The 18,527-nt window shown below is 39.8% G+C and overlaps 1 protein-coding gene across 2 annotated transcripts in view; it reads right to left on the bottom strand.

The window, feature by feature from the left end:
* DCBLD1 (discoidin, CUB and LCCL domain containing 1) overlaps positions 1 to 18,527 on the bottom strand; it is a 77,230-nt gene that overhangs the window by 23,058 nt on the left and 35,645 nt on the right. For both annotated transcript variants that reach the window (XM_073675915.1, XM_073675914.1), the window contains exons 2-5: positions 16,078 to 16,296; positions 4,953 to 5,090; positions 4,088 to 4,139; positions 2,181 to 2,253 (exon numbers count right to left, since the gene is read on the bottom strand). In XM_073675915.1, the coding sequence (XP_073532016.1) occupies positions 2,181 to 2,253; positions 4,088 to 4,139; positions 4,953 to 5,090; positions 16,078 to 16,183 (369 nt within the window). In that variant the 5' untranslated portion in view covers positions 16,184 to 16,296. The remainder of the gene's footprint in view (positions 1 to 2,180; positions 2,254 to 4,087; positions 4,140 to 4,952; positions 5,091 to 16,077; positions 16,297 to 18,527) is intronic.

Raw genomic sequence — 18,527 nt, 5'->3', positions numbered from 1 at the left:
AACTCAAAATCACACTCGTCTCCAGCGATATGTATATTAGGAGTGAGTGTTGTCGATTTCAATCAGGGATTGCCTGAATCCACAAATATGGGAACCATCTCAAAATAGGAAAATCCAAGTAATTTACCTGGTAAGAGCTGAAAATTTGGGTGGTAGCGATACCAAACAAACACAAAAGGAGAACTGGCTAATATGCAACATGCAGGAGCAGCTGTGCTATATCTGTCATCAAGTGAAGTCCATCCTTGAAGCATTTTACAAATAAAACACATTTGTATGAAAAGTTGAGTAAACTACGTTGTACTGATTTTGGCCCGTCATGCAGAATTAAGTAGCGCTGTTTAACTATACACAAGTCGTTCGGCGCCCGTTTACTGGCCTGTTACATGGGTTGACAAACACTTGCCAATATGAAAGTTCTGTCCCCATACAGCATCATGTTATTCGCTGCACAATCCCTGTGTCATGGAGCGATGTGCTGCTGATAACAAGGAGGATATTTTTGCCAGCAGAAACAATCCATTCACCCAATGAATGAGCAATTTGTGCCACTACAGGGTTTGTTCTCTTCCAATAAATGTTGGTTCCCAGTTGTATGCTATTATAAAGAAGCAATCCAGCTGTACTCGCCTTCCCCGGGATCCACCAGTGAGTCTCTGCCACAACCTCCGTCGTTTGGCATTGGCTGTGGAGCAGACATCACATCAATAGTGCGGCAGCCAATCAGTGCTCTCAGCAGCTCTAAAGGGGACGTTCCATCCCCGCTGACAAAGCTGCTGAGCTCACTGATTGGCTACTACGTGACCATCAGTGCTGCAGTCAATGTAGACACCGGGAGCAGTGGTGTAAAATTACATGCAGATGTTTTCCACTAGTCGTCGGTCGAGTCCAAAAACCCTACAACAATAGCGGTAACAGAACTAGCCACCGAGCCATTGCTCTGACCAGGTTTCTCAGCAGTCCTATGTAAAACCACTGGTAACATACCATGAGATCATGATTGGTTACACAAAATGAGGATCTACGTGACCAGTTTTTTGTAAAGCACAGCGTAAGGTCGAGGTCAAGAACATACTTTAGCAACTCAAAGATGTCAATACAACGAGTCTTTGTCCTTGCAACTAGGTTTTAAATGCAGGAAACAAGCTTTCACAAGCTAGTAATCCCTGGTAACATGCAAAAATGCACACCGAGAATTTCTATTCATATCCAAGTCTTACAGAAAATGTTATTATGTAGACAAACCAGTTATAGATGGAATTTAGGCCCCAGGTCTCGTTTCTAATAAATAGGGAAAAACACGTGTGGCTGCTAAAGTCAAGGTTTAGTCTTATGACTGACTTGTAATCATTACTGAACCAAATTCTTGCCAAATCGTACGGATGATTACTTGGTCAAATGATGGCGCTCTCATGTATGTGAACAAGGAAAACATTAAGACAACAATGTCCTGAATGTCTATATATAACTACAGAAACTGGGAATGATCAGTCACCCATTGTTGGGAAAAGCAGACAGTCCAATTAATGGACGCGGAGAGCACCCAGCTCTCTAATGTCATTTTGATCACTGTCATATATAATTGTCAGGCGTGGCAATCTGCTGGCTTCTTGTCTTGTTTCTTGAGTCAGGTGAGGATCTTCAAAGGACTTCTGGGACACACCAAGCAATCAGTATGTGACACAAGGGTGAGATCTTAGAGGTCACTAATCTCTGCTTCCTTCATGTGGTTGGGTGGTGACTGTACCAAGACGGGTGGGTACTTGCAAGCTTTTCATTAAATCTATTGACTTGGAGTTTGTATTTTACCGCAGCCACCTGACCTTGACATGAGGAGTTTCACACAAATCTCACCACTTAATTATGGCACTTTCTCACCATATACTATCAACAATAGGAACAGGATACAGAATAGGCTGAAAAGAAGGTACATACATACATATATACATACACATATAAAATCACAATATTGTCATGTCTTATCCCAATGATATAAAATCACAATATTGTCATGTCTTATCCCAATGATATAAAATCACAATATTGTCATGTCTTATCCCAATGTTTATTTATTCGGGATATACAAAGGAATAAATGAAAAGGTAATTTCCTGGGATTTCATCAATCCCATTTAGGCTTAAATTAAGACAATAAGTGTAACAAGGTATAGGAATACTTACATCTCTATATCCTTCGTGTATATCCCCCGATATATCCCCGTCCACATCTCTACAGCCAACTGGACAGAACCTGCTGCAAATGGAATAAAACAAGTCTCCGTAATCTATTCATCGGCCTATATGGAAGTATGATCCGCTTCATGTTGTTCATATTCATTAAAAACAAGCTAGAAAGCCGGAGAGACCCTTATTAATACATGGGTCTTACTACCATATATGTAAGTAGCATAATACCATGTGTAATAAACCTGAATGGTGTATCTAAGGTATACGCTTTGGTTTTAGAAACTTCCACAACTGCCCGACTAAATCGGAAACGCAGTTGCTCTCTGTTATCCCCCCTCTCCCGCTACATTTACACATCCATGTCTACTTTTACTATTTTTTCTCATGTATTGCCCCGTGTCATATACAATTTTTTCTCATCCTTTTTTTTTTTTTTTTCCACTGAGTCAGGTAGACTGTGAGAACTTTTATTTATCCATTGACTCTTAAAGAAGCACTCCTATCAAAATTTATATCCTCTCTTAAAGTATAGAATATGATGACTGCAATATATATTATCTACTTACAATTGCTCATTTTGCCTTTCCACACAGTTAATTCTTCTGTTTTCCATTAGGTCTATGACATCATGTGATTAAAAACTGACTAGCTGAATCCTTCTAAGCTCTATGTAGAAACAGGAGGTCAATTTTCCCTGTATGAGTCATGAGTCACTGCAAAAGTCTATGGCAGGGGGAAGGAACAGCTGGGTCAGGAATTGAAAAGGGGAATGAAAAATGCAGGGACAAGAGACTTCCTGTTCCCAGAGAAAATAGAAGAATTAGCCAAGTAGAAAGGCAAAATTAGCAATTGTACATACACAGTTAAGTACACAATGCTCTATAATATGATGGCTGCAATATATTAAGTAACAATCAAAGCAGCACACTGCAACGCTAAGTATGCAAACATTAAATATATGAAATTTGTATAGCATTACTGCTGTAGAAAATAGAAATAAATGAGATTTATCATTTATTTATATTTTCTACAACAGAAATGCTATAGAAATTTCATATATTTCATGTTTGCATACTTAGCGTTGCAGTGTGCTGCTTTGTTTGTTAGTTGTATATGGAGGTAGCTGCTCCTAGTAAGCACCTGTTCACACCTTGTTTTGGAAGTGCGGACAGTTTTTTCTGTTTGTGTGCAATATATTAAGAGGATAAAAACTTTGATGGGAGTGCTTCTTTAACAATATATAAGCGAAAAAGATTCAAACACTAAAGTACAAAGAATGTCTTTTGCTATCAGCAGGGCTTTGAAGTTGGAGTCGGTGTCCATTTTGGTGTCGGACCGACTCAGACTCCTAAAATATATAATAAATTGGGTACAGTAGTTCAATGCAGTTTGTGGGGAATATTTTTTCATAAGAATTTGGGAAAGTTATGAAATGTCCTATGTCTGTCTGTCCTATTCCTGATCTAAGGGTCTAGACTTTTAGCGGAGATTAATCTGTGCTACAGTAAATTTATCACTTAAACATGAGCCATGTATGAGGGAGCCGGAGTCATGGAAATTGAGGAGTCGGAGTGGACGGTTTGGCTTACCGACTCCACACCCCGGTTATTCATCTGTGTTTAACAGACCCCATAGACCTTAATGGCAAAGTCTGATCTGGAAAACAGATGAGAATAGGACATCCTCTCGAGTCTCAAATACCGAACACATGGATCTATTTTTTAAAAGTGATGGATCAATGAAACCCTAGGAATCCATGTGCTGGCCATTTAAAAACAGACAGCATACAATGATGTACAATGTGTATAACGGATGTGTGAATGTAGTCCAAGTAGAACGATACATTACTGTTCTTAATGTCTCATGCAAAAGCATCAACGAGAAAAGATATGAAATGTTACCTGTATTCAGTCTCCTTAAAATGGTTGGACCGGGCCAAGCATGTGACTAAATCTGTTTTCGAAGAGGAAACAAAAAAAGTCACTTACATCCACATAGCAGAAGATGGTAGTAAAATGGTGATCATTACCAAACAACGCTCATCATATTGGGGGCAATCTTATATTTGTATATGGTCGACTGTAGTTTTAGCTAGTTGTTTCCAGTGTACTATTACTAGAATATCAATAAACATAAGATTATATCACCGTCTACTCTACAATAGACTGGTTTAAATAAAAACCTGTTATTTCCACATCAAAACCTGCACCCCCACACCTTCAGCAACATTGTGTCATCACGTCCACATGCACGCTGCACCCTATGCGTCTTATGCTGGGTGTCAACCATGGTGCCGACCACCTATATGTAATCAACAGGGGATTACATTATTAATTCACAGGTTATACATAATTTTTTGAGTAAAGATTCAGTAATGTGTTCAGCTCCCTCTGCCATATAACATGATGCCTGCAGATTGGACTGCATTTTCATAGAGACAGGTTCCCTTTAAAAATGCATTTTTTCCCCCATTCATCAAAATGGGTGAAAAACACAAAAACTTCACATGCTGCAGATATAGAAAAAAATAAGCAACATGTACATGACATTTCAGAAATATCATTCACTTTGTTGCGTTTTTCGACGCAAAAAAGTGACGTGAACATATCCTTAATATTCAGTAATATTCTGTAAATAACGTAGCAAAAAAAATGGCTTGCAAGTTTAGGTTACAGACATTTGTTCTCTTCCATTGTGAGCATCAATTGTCCTACCGTATATTTCTACTAATTTATACAGAAGCTACAATTGGGTGACTATCAATACCTGGATGATCGCTGCTGGCAAAGCTGATTAAAAATCCCCGTCCAGACACATGGAGCCCGCTCTCAAAACGGATCCTGACTTCATTGGTGTCCAGGTAAAGCTCTTTAGATGCAGTATTCTGGCTTCCACAATAGCTAGCTAAAATAAATAATATATATATTTATATATAGCAAAACATAAGCAAGATGCACCTGATGATACATTTACCCATCTATAAATTGTTATTTAGGGTAGGTTAAAACCGATCACTGGGGGTATTAGTAGCTTGTGGTGAAATGAAGAATAATCCAGCTTCACAGACGTAAAATCTTCAATTATTGGGAAGTATATAAAAATCATGAAAACTTACATAGAAACTACACGTTGGAAACACTGACACATCCAATCATCTTTATGCACCAGCAACGTGTCTGTGCTTCTAATATGAAGAAGTTTATATGCATGTTATAATTTTATATATTTACCAATAACTGAAGATTTTACATCTGGGAAGCTGGATTATTCTTCATTGCTGTTGTGCCTTGGCAGAGACGCCTTCCATGCTCCGGACTGGATTGAGGCTACACGTGCGGAGCTGGATTTCTTTGCCTTACTATTAGTAGCTTGTGTGCTGGGTGCCAGACTGCATGTCCCTAATAAAGTCAGAGGGACGTCTTCTTTTAACCTCAACATTATGAAATAAAAAAATTAAAAAAAGCCATTACAACAGTAGCTTCCCCCTAATGTATAGTTACTATATGTGCGTGTCTCCTTAGGTAAAATTACCGCACATGCACCCCACTGGGTCAGCACTTATATCAGTGTCGTTTTTAGTATTGTCAAACAGAAATACCCTTTTTCAAGTAAAGAGAAATGACAAGCCCATACATCTCTCCTATGGATTTTCTCTATTCGTTATTACTGATGGATATAAAAAAAATTATCCAGGTGAGAGGCCAGGCCAGGGTGCTACATGTCTCTAGCAATACATTAGATAGATAATGAACAGTACAAGGAATCATCCCCGGAGGAGAGTCACTATCACACTGAATAGTAATGGAAGTGTCAGGCGTAATCTACACAGTGAGCTATAGACAGGCACAGAGGATTAGGGCACTGACTGATAAAGGGCATTCTGATCAGGACGGGCAGAGCTGTCACTATCTATCCCCTGCTCAGCAGACTGGTCTTCATCCCGCTCTCTCTGAGCATTGCTACACATAACTGATGGAGCTTTCCTTCCAGGAAAACACAATTAGTATCCTTAATCAGAGCCCAGGGGGATGGAGCAGAGGTCGGTGATAGGAGACATGCAGGGACTTTATATCTGCCTGGCAGAACAAAGATCCCCCTATACTCAGGGTGCTAGCGAAATAAATGTAAGAAATATACAAATATAAAAAGCACATAAATATGATCACATTTATTGTGTTATTAAAAAAGCAAAAAATAAGAGGCAACCAAGACAATATATAGGTTGATGTTGAACAGCTATATAAGAACACATACACTATAATATATAATTTACTATTACAGTGTGTAACAAAGGAAATAAACATGTATATACAGTACAGACCAAAAGTTTGGACACACCTTCTCATCTAAAGATTTTTCTGTATTTTCATGACTTTGAAAATTGTACATTCACAATGAAGGCATCAAAGCTATGAATTAACACATGTGGAATTATATACTTAACAAACAAGTGTGAAACAACTGAAAATATGTCTTATATTCTAGGTTCTTCAAAGTAGCCACCTTTTGCTTTGATGACTGCTTTGCACACTCTTGCCATTCTCTTGATGAGCTTCAAGAGGTAGTTACCGGAAATGGTTCTCACTTCACAGGTGTGCCCTGTCAGGTTTAATAAGTGGGATTTCTTGCCTTATAAATGGGGTTGGGACCATCAGTTGTGTTGTGCAGAAGTCTGGTGGATACACAGCTGATAGTCCTACTGAATAGACTGTTAGAATTTGTATTATGGCAAGAAAAAAGCAGCTAAGTAAAGAAAAACGAGTGGCCATCATTACTTTAAGAAATGAAGGTCAGTCAATCCGAAAAATTGGGAAAACTTTGAAAGTGTCCCCAAGTGCAGTTGCAAAAACCATCAAGCGCTACAAAGAAACTGGCTCACATGAGGACCGCCCCAGGAAAGGAAGACCAAGAGTCACCTCTGCTTCTGAGGATAAGTTTATCCGAGTCACCAGCCTCAGAAATCGCAGGTTAACAGCAGCTCAGATTTGAGACCAGGTCAATGCCACACAGAGTTCTAGCAGCAGACACATCTCTTCAACAACTGTTAAGAGGAGACTTTATGCAGCAGGCCTTCATGGTAAAATAGCTGCTAGGAAACCACTGCTAAGGACAGACAACAAGCAGAAGAGACTTGTTTGGGCTAAAGAACACAAGGAATGGACATTAGACCAGTGGAAATCTGAGCTTTGGTCTGATGAGTCCAAATTTGAGATCTTTGGTTCCAACCACCGTGTCTTTGTGCGACGCAGAAAAGATGAACAGATGGACTTTACATGCTTGGTTCACACCGTGAAGCATGGAGGAGGAGGTGTGATGGTGTGGGGGTGCTTTGCTGGTGACACTGTTGGGGATTTATTCAAAATTGAAGACATACTGAACCAGCATGGCTACCACAGCATCTTGCAGCAGCATGCTATTCCATCCGGTTTGCGTTTAGTTGGACCATCATTTATTTTTCAACAGGACAATGACCCCAAACACACCTCCAGGCTGTGTAAGGGCTATTTAACCAAGAAGGAGAGTGATGGGGTACTACGCCAGATGACCTGGCCTCCACAGTCACAAGACCTGAACCCAATCGAGATGGTTTGGGGTGAGCTGGACCACAGAGTGAAGGCAAAAGGGACAACAAGTGCTAAGCATCTCTGGGAACTCCTTCAAGATTGTTGGAAGACCATTTCCGGTGACTACCTCTTGAAGCTCATCAAGAGAATGCCAAGAGTATGCAAAGCAGTCATCAAAGCAAAAGGTGGCTACTTTGAAGAACCTAGAATATAAGACATATTTTCAGTTGTTTCACACTTTTTTTGTAAGTATATAATTCCACATGTGTTAATTCATAGTTTTGATGCCTTCATTGTGAATGTACAATTTTCAAAGTCATGAAAATACAGAAAAGTCTTTAAATGAGAATGTGTGTCCAAACTTTTGGTCTGTACTGTAGATCCCTAACAAAAAAAAAATTCCAGAAGTTCCAAAATTGTGCTGATGTAAAGTAGACATGTGGGAAATGTTATTTATCAACTATTTTGTGTGACATATTTCTCTGATTTAAGGGCATAAAAATTCTAAGTTTGAAAATTGCAAAATTTTCAAAATTTTCGCCAAATTTCCATTTTTTTTCACAAATAAATGCAAGTGATATATATACAGTTATATGAAAGAGTTTGGGCACCCCTATTAATCTTAATGTTTTATAAAAATTGGTGTTTTTGCAACAGCTATTTCAGTTTGATATATGTAATAATTGTTGGACACAGTACTGTTTCTGCCTTGAAATGAGGTTTATTGTGCTAACAGAAAATGTGCAATCTGCATTCAAACAAAATTTGACAGGTGCACAAGTATGGGCACCCTTATCATTTTCTTGTTTTAAATACTCCTACCTACTTTTTACTGACTTACTAAAGCACTTTTTTTGGTTTTGTAACTTCATTGGAGCTTTGAACTTCATAGCCAGGTGTATGCAATCATGAGAAAAGCTACTTAAAGTGGCCACTTGCAAGTTGTTCTTCTGTTTGAATCTCCTCTGAAGAGTGGCATCATGGGCTCCTCAAAACAACTGTCAAATGATCTGAAAACAAAGATTATTCAACATAGTTGTTCAGGGGAAGGATACAAAAAGCTGTCTCAGAGATTTAACCTGTCAGTTTCCACTGTGAGGAACATAGTAAGGAAATGGAAGAACACAGGGACAGTTCTTGTTAAGGCCAGAAGTGGCAGGCCAAGAAAAACATCAGAAAGGCAGAGAAGAAGAATGGTGAGATCAGTCAAGGACAATCCTCAGACCACCTCCAGAGAGCTGCAGCATCAACTTGCTGCAGATGGTGTCACTGTGCATCGATCAACTATACAAAACACTTTGCACAAGGAGAAGCTGTATGGGAGAGTGATGCGAAAGAAGCTGTTTCTGCAAGCACGGCACAAACAGAGTCGGCTGAGGTATGCAAAAGCACATTTGGAGAAGCCAATTTCTTTTTGGAAGAAGGTCCTGTGAACTGATGAAACCAAGATTGAGTTGTTTGGTCATACAAAAAGGCGTTATGCATGGTGGCAAAAAAACACAGCATTCCAAGAAAAACACTTGCTACCCACAGTAAAATTTGGTGGAGGTTCCATCATGCTTTGGGGCTGTGTGGCCAATGCCGGCACCGGGAATCTTGTTAAAGTTGAGGGACGCATGGATTAAACTCAGTATCAGCAGATTCTTGACAATAATGTTCAAGAATCAGTGACAAAGTTGAAGTTACGCAGGGGATGGATCTTTCAGCAAGACAATGATCCAAAACACCGCTCCAAATCTACTCAGGCATTAATGCAGAGGAACCAATTACAATGTTCTGGAATGGCCATCCCAGTCCCCAGACCTGAATATCATTGAACATCTGTGGGATCATTTGAAGAGGGCTGTCCATGCTCGGCGACCATCAAACTTAACTGAACTGGAATTGTTTTGTAAAGAGGAATGGTCAAAAATACCTTCATCCAGGATCCAGGAACTCATTAAAAGCTACAGGAAGCGACTAGAGGCTGTTATTTTTGCAAAAGGAGGATCTACTAAATATTAATGTCACTTTTCTGGTGAGGTGCCCATACTTATGCACCTGTCAAATTTTGTTTGAATGCAGATTGCACATTTTCTGTTAGTACAATAAACCTCATTTCAAGGCAGAAACATTACTGTGTCCAACAGTTATTACATATATCAAACTGAAATAGCTGAATAGCTGTTGCAAAAACACCAATTTTTATAAAACATTAAGCTTAAGATTAATAGGGATGCCCAAACTTTTTCATATAACTGTATATGTATGTATATATATATATATATATATATATATATATATACACACACACACACGTTTTTCTATACATATGTAATTGGGAGAAATACTTCATTTTCTAGAACAATTTCAAGGGTGCCAACACTTTCAGCCATCACACTGTGTGTGTTTGTGATAGATACATATATATAGATCCATGTTCAAAATTTCACACAAAACCCCCAAAATGGGACAAAAATGTTGGCATGTTTCCAAAATGGTCGGTAAACGTGATGCTCGTTCAAACTCACCTGTGGCAAGTAACAGGTGTGGGCATTTTAAAAAATAGCAGCTGAAACCAGATAAAAAGGGGAGAAGTTGACTCAATCTTTGCATTGTGTGCCACACTAAGCATAGAGAACAGAAAGAGAATAGAACTGTGAGGCCTTGAGAACCAAAATTGTTGAAAAATATCAACAACCTCAAGGTTACAAGTCCATCTCCAGAGATCTTGATATTCCTATGTCAGTGGGCAACATAATCAAGAAGTTTACAACCCATGGCACTGTAGCTAACCTCCCTGGACGTGGACGGCAGAGAAAAATTGATAAACGCAGGATAGTCTGGGATGGTGTATAAGCAGCCCCAATCAAGTTCCAAAGAAATTCAAGCTGTCCTGCAGGCTCAGGGTGCATCAGCGCAAACTATCCATTGACATTTGAATGAAATGAAACGCTATGGCAAGAGACCCAGGAGGACCCCACTGCTGACACAAAGACATAAAGCCAGACCGCCGTTTGCAAAATGTACATGAATAAGCCAAAATCCTTCTGGGAGAGCATCTTGTGGACAGAGGAGACCAAAATGGAGCTTTTTGGTAAAGCACATCATTCTACTGTTTACCGAAAACAAAATGAGGCCTACAAAGCAAAGAACATAGTACCTGTGGTGGAGGTTCAAAGATGTTTTGGGGTTGTTTTACTGCCTCTGGAACTCGGTGCCTTGACTGTGTGCAAGGCATCATGAAATCTGAAGTTTACCAAAGGATTTTGGGTAGCAATGTAGTGTTTAGTGTTAGAAAGCTGGGTTTGCGTCATGGGTCATTCAGCAGGACAATGTCCCCAAACATACTTCAAGAAGCATGCAGAAATGGATGGAAACAAAGCGCTGGAGAGTTCTGAAGTGACCAGCAATGGATCCGGATCTAAATCCCATTGAACACCTGTGGAGAAATCTTAAAATTGCTGTTGGGAGAAGGCACCCTTCAAATATGAGAGACCTGGAGCAGTTTACAAGAGAAGAGTGGTCAAAAATTCCAGTTGAGAGGAGTAAGAAGCTTGTCGATGGTTATAGGAAGCGATTGACTGCAGATATTTATTCCAAAGCGTGTGGAACTAAATATTAAGTTGAGGGTGCCACAAATTTTGTCTGGCCTATTTTTGGAGTTTTATGTGAAAATTATGTCCAATTTGCCTTTTTTCTGTTTTGTGTTGTTCCAATACACCCAATACATCTCTCTCTCTATATCTATCTACACACACCTATAGAAAGATACAAAGATGCTCTGCTCTGCCTGTCCTCCTGACATGTCTATTTTATCAAGAGTTTGTATTCCTCAAAATCAAGACAGCATCTTAGAGGTGTGCGTCAGGTTGTTGCTCTGTTACTTCTCCAAGGAATTTATGAACCAACTGACAACTGGGTGTTACCATTTCCCCCTGCACACTGACACTGTACAATTAGTGCTGACAGTATCAGACTGTGTAAAAATAAATACAAGGGAATGGTAATGTAATCATGCTTTCCTTAAAGGAATAACAGCGAGTAGAACAATGCAGAGTAATGAGTAGAATTGACATATAATTCATATAAGTCAGGAGTGAACACCGCCTTTAAACACGCACTATAAAGAGATTTACACATTTTTCAGAAATTGCAAGGAATAAAAATGCCATAAAAGGCTGTAGCACTGAAATATTTGGATTATACACAATGAAATTTGATGAAAATGTGAAAAGTAGATGCCATTTGTCCCATCATTAGAAAGATAAAATAGAAATGAAGCATTTTTGGCTACAAGACATGTGTCTCTTTAGCTGAGCAGATCACTGACAGTAATAACACATGTGTCTGACTATTCCAGCTTCCTTTTCTAGAGGCCTACAACAGACTAACATCCGCTATGACATATCTTCCCTGAGTGCACACAATACAAGGCACATATTCTAATGTGATCATACCTTTGTCCTGATTCTTTACGTCATATGTTGGCTAAATAACAGGAAACTATCATTTGTCCAGGAATGACTTTAACCCAAACAGGAGCATCTCAGAATAATAGCTACAACATAAAAACAGACACAAAGACTGTGTCCCATAAAAATATGATATAAATAAAAATTGCAGACATTGGTCTCTGTGACCTTTATAAAAAACACGTCTATATGTGAATATTTGGCTCTACAGGAACCGAGGCACAAAGTAACACTGAGGTGTAAATTACAAGTTTATTTCAGTCTACAGTTTTCTGATGTAATAAGTGATATAGGCCCGGATAAATCATTTGTGCTATTTTATTAATGCTTTTTTTTAAGTCACTTTTCTTTTTTGTCTTATGGTTTTTGTTGCTGTTTTTTTGTGCCTCATACATCAAAATGGTTCCTTGATTTCAGGGCAAAATTTTTATTTTTTGTCATTAAGCTTTGCTTTGTGAATTTTCATTACAAGTATGTAAAATCACTCGGGTGGGGGTGAAGCCGGAGAGGAGTGACTAGAGTGAACTTGTGCAAATCATTTAGCGACTTTTCGAAAAGTCACAAATTATTTATCAGGCCTGGTGATTGCACCATATGTATGCGTCCAGTGGGCAGTGCTACTCAGTGATGGACAGCTATCGCTGCGTGTGCAGTCATACAGGAGAGAATGTCAGTCACTTAGTAGGACTGCCGCCATAATGTATCTCAATCTGATCAGCTCCTCCTGCTCTATAACATCCTGCCTGCAGATCAGATACCATTTTTAACACTACAGGTTCCCTTTAATAAATCCTTGTCAAGGAGTAGAGCCAAAAATAATTGTCTGAACACTGTCAGAAGTGTCTGTGGGGCACCACCCAAAACTGCAGTCATCATATGAAGTCTGCTAAAACTGGGACCATGCTATTAAGTCAGATTTGGTGTCTAGGTGCTTACTGTAGATCGTATCTCAAGCATAGTTATTGTTCAAATGGTTTCTTCAGGAGGACAGAAGGAGGAGATGGCAGAGTGAAAGCAAAAGAAGTTGAAAAATCCCCACCAATAAATAGTGTTTGGCATCTGCTAAAATAAGAAGTGGTCACCTCCTAAGCCTCCTCTGATGTCTATCACTAGATGAAACAGTCAGTATTTGGTAAACTGAGGAATTAACGGTTCAATAAACCTCGTTTGTGCAGTCAAGTTCTCCCACTCAGCACTATTGGGCTACTGGCTGTAATTGATGCGAATATTGTAAACCATCGAACTTGAAGGGCCATGTCGTGGTCTATGGTCTCATAATAAAATTCATCTTCTATATGTAAGATTGTACATGAGCTCCAGAGTGTATCCTGAAACCCTTCACTAGAGAGGGGGTTGTATTGTACAGCCGATATAGAAGGTGGGAGAACAGTGTCCTTATGCTAATATCTTGTGACATAAACAGCTGTTTGTAGAAGCTCAGGCTGAACAAAGCGTGAGGCATGCACAGCCGAAAACAGAGGTCACCTAAGGGTAAGAGGACATATGCTCAGACTCCTTAAGCTCCACAACACAACCTGTTAACTGGTAATTAATTGTAAGAGAGATAACATATAATTAATCTGTAATCCCCTCCTGGAGTTTACTGAACCAGAGTAAGCCGAGTAGACATGGCGGACTGACACAGGCGGCATGGTCTATCTGCAGCAAGTAACCAAGGAGAATTTCCAATGAACGTTTGTTGCATGCATCAGAACTCCCGGCATATAAAACACATGCATCCACCTGAGCATTTTCCTGATTATCTTGTTGTACCTTTGTCCCCCCCTGTATCGTAGACTAGCCTATTCTATAGGCATCCAGTGACCCATACCTCTCAGTAGCCTAAGGGCATCATATAAAAGAGTGGCATACACAGGAGGTGTCCATCAAAGGCGTAAGTTGTGAGGTCCTCCTGACCTATAGGCTTTAATGTTAAAAAATGGATATTGCAAAAGAAGTGCTAATGCACCCTTAAAGGGGTTCTCCAGTGAAAACAAGTTATCACTAGTGAAGAGCGAGCGTGCTCGTTTAACCCTGACAAACAGGCAATCCCTACATGTGTCACAGCTGTATAAGAGCCGCAACACATGCAGCAGCGGCGGCTGAAACTGAAATGCAGAGCATGTCGAAGCTACTCGGCAAGTAACCGAGCGTGCTCGTTTAAAGGGTTAAACAAGCACGCTCGCTCATCACTAGTTATCACCCATCCACAGGATAAGCGATAACTTCTTGATCACTGGGGGTCCAAACTTTGCCGAAATGCTGTTTGGCAAAAGGAGCACCTTTATTTCTGTTGGAATGGAGCTGACATGTGCATGCTCGACCATTGCTCCATTCATTCTCTAAGGGACTGCCCATAGAAAACGAGTGGAGTGGCAATTGGGCATTCACACTGCCAATCCATTCTAGGGGATAAAAGCTCTCCTTTGAGAATAAAAACTCCCCATTCTTTTGACTGTAGCAGGTCCCAGCAGTCAGACCCCCATAGATCAATAACTTATCACTATCTAGTGGATGGGTGATAAAGGGGTTCACCAGTGAAAACAAGTTAAAGCACCACTCCAGCTTTTCTTTTTATTGCCTTGCTGGAGTGGTGCCACTATTTTAAGCTTCCTGCACTTAGTCTAATACTTACCAGCCACTGTGCTCTTCTATTATCGGCGTCGCTCCGATTGGTCTCCAGCAATCTGTGACCTGCTGGATCGCTGCAGTGTTTGCTTGGTGATCCAGAAGTCACAACTCAATGTAAGTCTATGATAGCTAGAACGAGGCTCTCAGACTTACACTGAGAGCTTGTGACTGTTACCTCTGACTTCCGGTCAGACAAAAGTTGCAATCACAAGATGGCAGTGCCGGGTAAGTATATTACTGGGGGAAGGGAAGTAACATTAGTGACACTACTCCAATGCTAAAATTACAACAAATGCAGGAGTGGTGCTTTAAGCAGGACATACACATTAGAGGTACATCAACCATCTTATGGATGGCTCTCAAATCTCTTCTGACAGCAGATTACAACTCCCTGATCCTTGTGTACCATGGAAAATAAGATGCTACCCCCCCACCCCCCAAAAAAAAAAAGTCTGGCAGCAACTTACTCCCTCATTACTACAGAGAAGACATGCACACTTGGCTAAGCATTCTGTGGGAATTGGGAGACATCGCTTGGGAGGATCCCTTGGGGACTGAGTGTTAGGCTATGTTCACATACGTTGTGTTTTTTTCTGCTAACTTATCTTTGGCAGGAAAACAGCTGCATAAAAAATGTGTGTATTTGCTATGTATTTTGCGGTGTATTTTTGACCACCCATTACTTCCTATGGGTGAAAAAAATGCAGCAAAATACCCAGCAAATACGCTAAAAGAAGTGACCTGCTCTATTTTCCAAATACGCAAGCAAGGCAGAAAATACGCAGCAAACAAAAAGCAACATGTGTGAACAGAGAATTCTGGTTTCTCATAGACTTTGTTGGTACTGCTAGACGCAGCTGAAAATTTACAGAAAAATCTGCTGCAAAATACGCAGCAAAACACAATGTGTGTGAACATAGCCTTTGGATCAGCAAGTTATCGGCTCTCTTGTGGATAGGTGACAACTTGCAATCACCATCGCTCGTATTGCCATGTATATACCCAATGCCACCCAGGTCCTCTTCATTTTGATACAGAGACATGATGTATTCTACTGTCAGCAAGGGAGGAACGTGATTCACTGCATCACACTTAAAGATCATTTACACCTCTTAACCCTTTCCAGGGAAATAATAAGACGGCTTGTATAATACAGGAGGTGGATTGTCAGTTTACTTTCATCCGGATCTGTCTCAGGCAGTGAAATAAACAGGTGGCACAACCCATTTTGTGTCAACTCACCAACTTCCTCATCTGATGATCCCTTGTAGATTTTAAGATAAGCAGATTCACAGTCTGGGGATTCTATATCCAGGTCTGCCATCTTCACATACAGGCTCTTCCCCATGGGTACTCGGATGGTCACTGTACACTGGGTGTGGTTTGGATAGGTACCAGGATAGTTCTTCGATGTTATCGTTCCACTTTCTTCATTACTGACAATATGTCCACATCCATCTACTGTAAAAGAGAAGGAAGACGATTAATATACATACAATTATCTCTTCACTCCCATACTACATATTACAGATTCAGAAGAGTATATGTATTTCACCATGAGAGTCACATAAATCATTTACTATGCTCCGGCCTTGTAAATCACACAACTACCTTTTAATAATGCAGGGTCAGACCTAATAGCATAGACCAAATAAGTTACATATACTATTTCTGGGGATAATCTGATCCTTTAGTGGCCAGACAAGAAGAATTTCCATAGACACAAAATATCCATCCCTTGTTTTAATAAGCTTATATTCTCCTACATGAAAGGCTGACGGGGTTCATGACGGACAGTGCTGAGGATGAGCATCTGCCATGTTTCACACTATTTCAAGGTGTCTGATACATTTTCAGCTGCAATTATTACAGTGTACATCCACTATCTGCATTTAGACAGATCTTGTCACTTTGGTGTAACACCACCCTTTCCCTTCACAAATCAGTAAAAGGTTTTATACAGGAAAGATGCATTTTATTGAGCACTTGGGAATTTGCTTGTATGGTCCATGGTTGGCTCACAATAATACAGAAAAAAAGGCAGGTACTTTCTTAGGTAAATCATCTCATCACCTGCATCCAATATGTCAGTTAGCTAAACCTGATGGTTATGGAAAAATGTAAGCTGCAAAAAACAGTCCCCAAAAATTGGTAATCTCACAATCTATGTAAAAGGAGATGACGGAGGCCTCCTGGCCTACTCACCTATCCCTGGCCACCAGGGCAGTGGAGTTGGAGTCATGGAGTCGGTGTCCATTCTGGTGGAGTCGGAGTCAGTATAAAATGGACCGACTCCAACTCCTAAAGTATATAATAAATTGGGTACAGTAGTACAATTCAGGATGTGCTGTAAATGTTTTCATAAGAATTTGGGAAAGTTATGAAATGTCCTATAAATGTCTTTTATTCCTGATCTAAGGATCTCGGTTTTTAGTTGACATGAATCTGTGCTTCACTTTATGTACATGCTCAGTAGTGAGGCAGGGCTGTGGAGTCGGAAATCAGGGAAATTGAGGAGTCAGAGGTTTGGCTCATCGACTCCACAGCCCTGCCGGCCGCATTTCAACTTCCTGTGAAACACTACATCATTACAGACCGTATGATTGCAATGCAGAAGCCGGATTCATGCTGCAGGTAGTTTGGGTAGCATGAATCAACTTACAATAAACAGAGTAGATCTTGGGATATTTGCCCTTCCTATAATCTAGTGTGATGTCTACTATGAAATCTTGTTTTCTTTCTCTCTATTGTTTATTAAAGGGCTTGTCTCATGCTAGGGGTGTCAAACAATGCTATACGTTTCAAGTGCATTTTTCAAAAAAACATTTTTTTCAGACATTTTCCATTCTTATAGAGAAGCCTAAAGAAAAAAAAAACTTGACGTAAAAAACAAACCAAACCACTGTCAAAAACGCACAAATGTAAGAAATAGAAGACCACAAAAAGATCCCAATTGACTCAAAGCCAACAAAATGGTTCAACAAGCAATTTTAAAACCAGTCATGAAGCAGCTGCACTACAAACACTAATTAGCTTACAAAATTCTGTAGAATCATGCTTGACAAGGACTTAGGGAGGACTTAGACGGTGAACATGTTAAATCTGCTATAAGTGATTACTTCCATCTTGTACAAGGGTGGTCATGGCAGTGCATTACTAGGCATCACACAGCCTGCCTACGGTTTATACACCACTCTCCATGTACAAGTATGCTTAGCATGTTATCTAGAGGAGAAAGGTGTGGATAGAGTCCCTGGAAAGTTATTTTATGAATGTAACACTGAGAACTTCCTCCTTTCATTCATATTTCTGCCCTTCCCAACCTAACCATGTATCTAGGCTTTCTGTTGTTCTACATCTATATGTTGCATATCTGTTGGCGCCTCATTCTTTATGTTCATAGAAGGAAGCATAATGAAGTGATCTTTCAAGAACAATGACGATCATGTACGTAGACAGTGACATTGATTGGTGTAAGTTTTTTTTTAAATATACTTTCACATGACTAGTTGTTGGACTAGAATTATGAAGTTACTGTAAATGTTAATCAGCTGGTGGGCAATTTAAATAAGTCATGCATCTGTATCGATAGTCTCATTCAGCTACCTAATGTCAGCCTCTAAAGCACTGTTCATATGTCCACACACAGCAAAAACCGATGTGCACTTTGATTTCCATTTTTCATCCAATTT

The sequence above is a fragment of the Phyllobates terribilis genome, unplaced genomic scaffold (assembly GCF_046119375.1).
Source record: "Phyllobates terribilis strain yellow unplaced genomic scaffold, ASM4611937v1 Scaffold_3__8_contigs__length_932513732, whole genome shotgun sequence".
NCBI lineage: Eukaryota > Metazoa > Chordata > Amphibia > Anura > Dendrobatidae > Phyllobates > Phyllobates terribilis.
The sequence above is the reverse complement of the archived record's forward strand: the minus strand, read 5'-3'. Positions and strand labels throughout refer to the sequence as shown.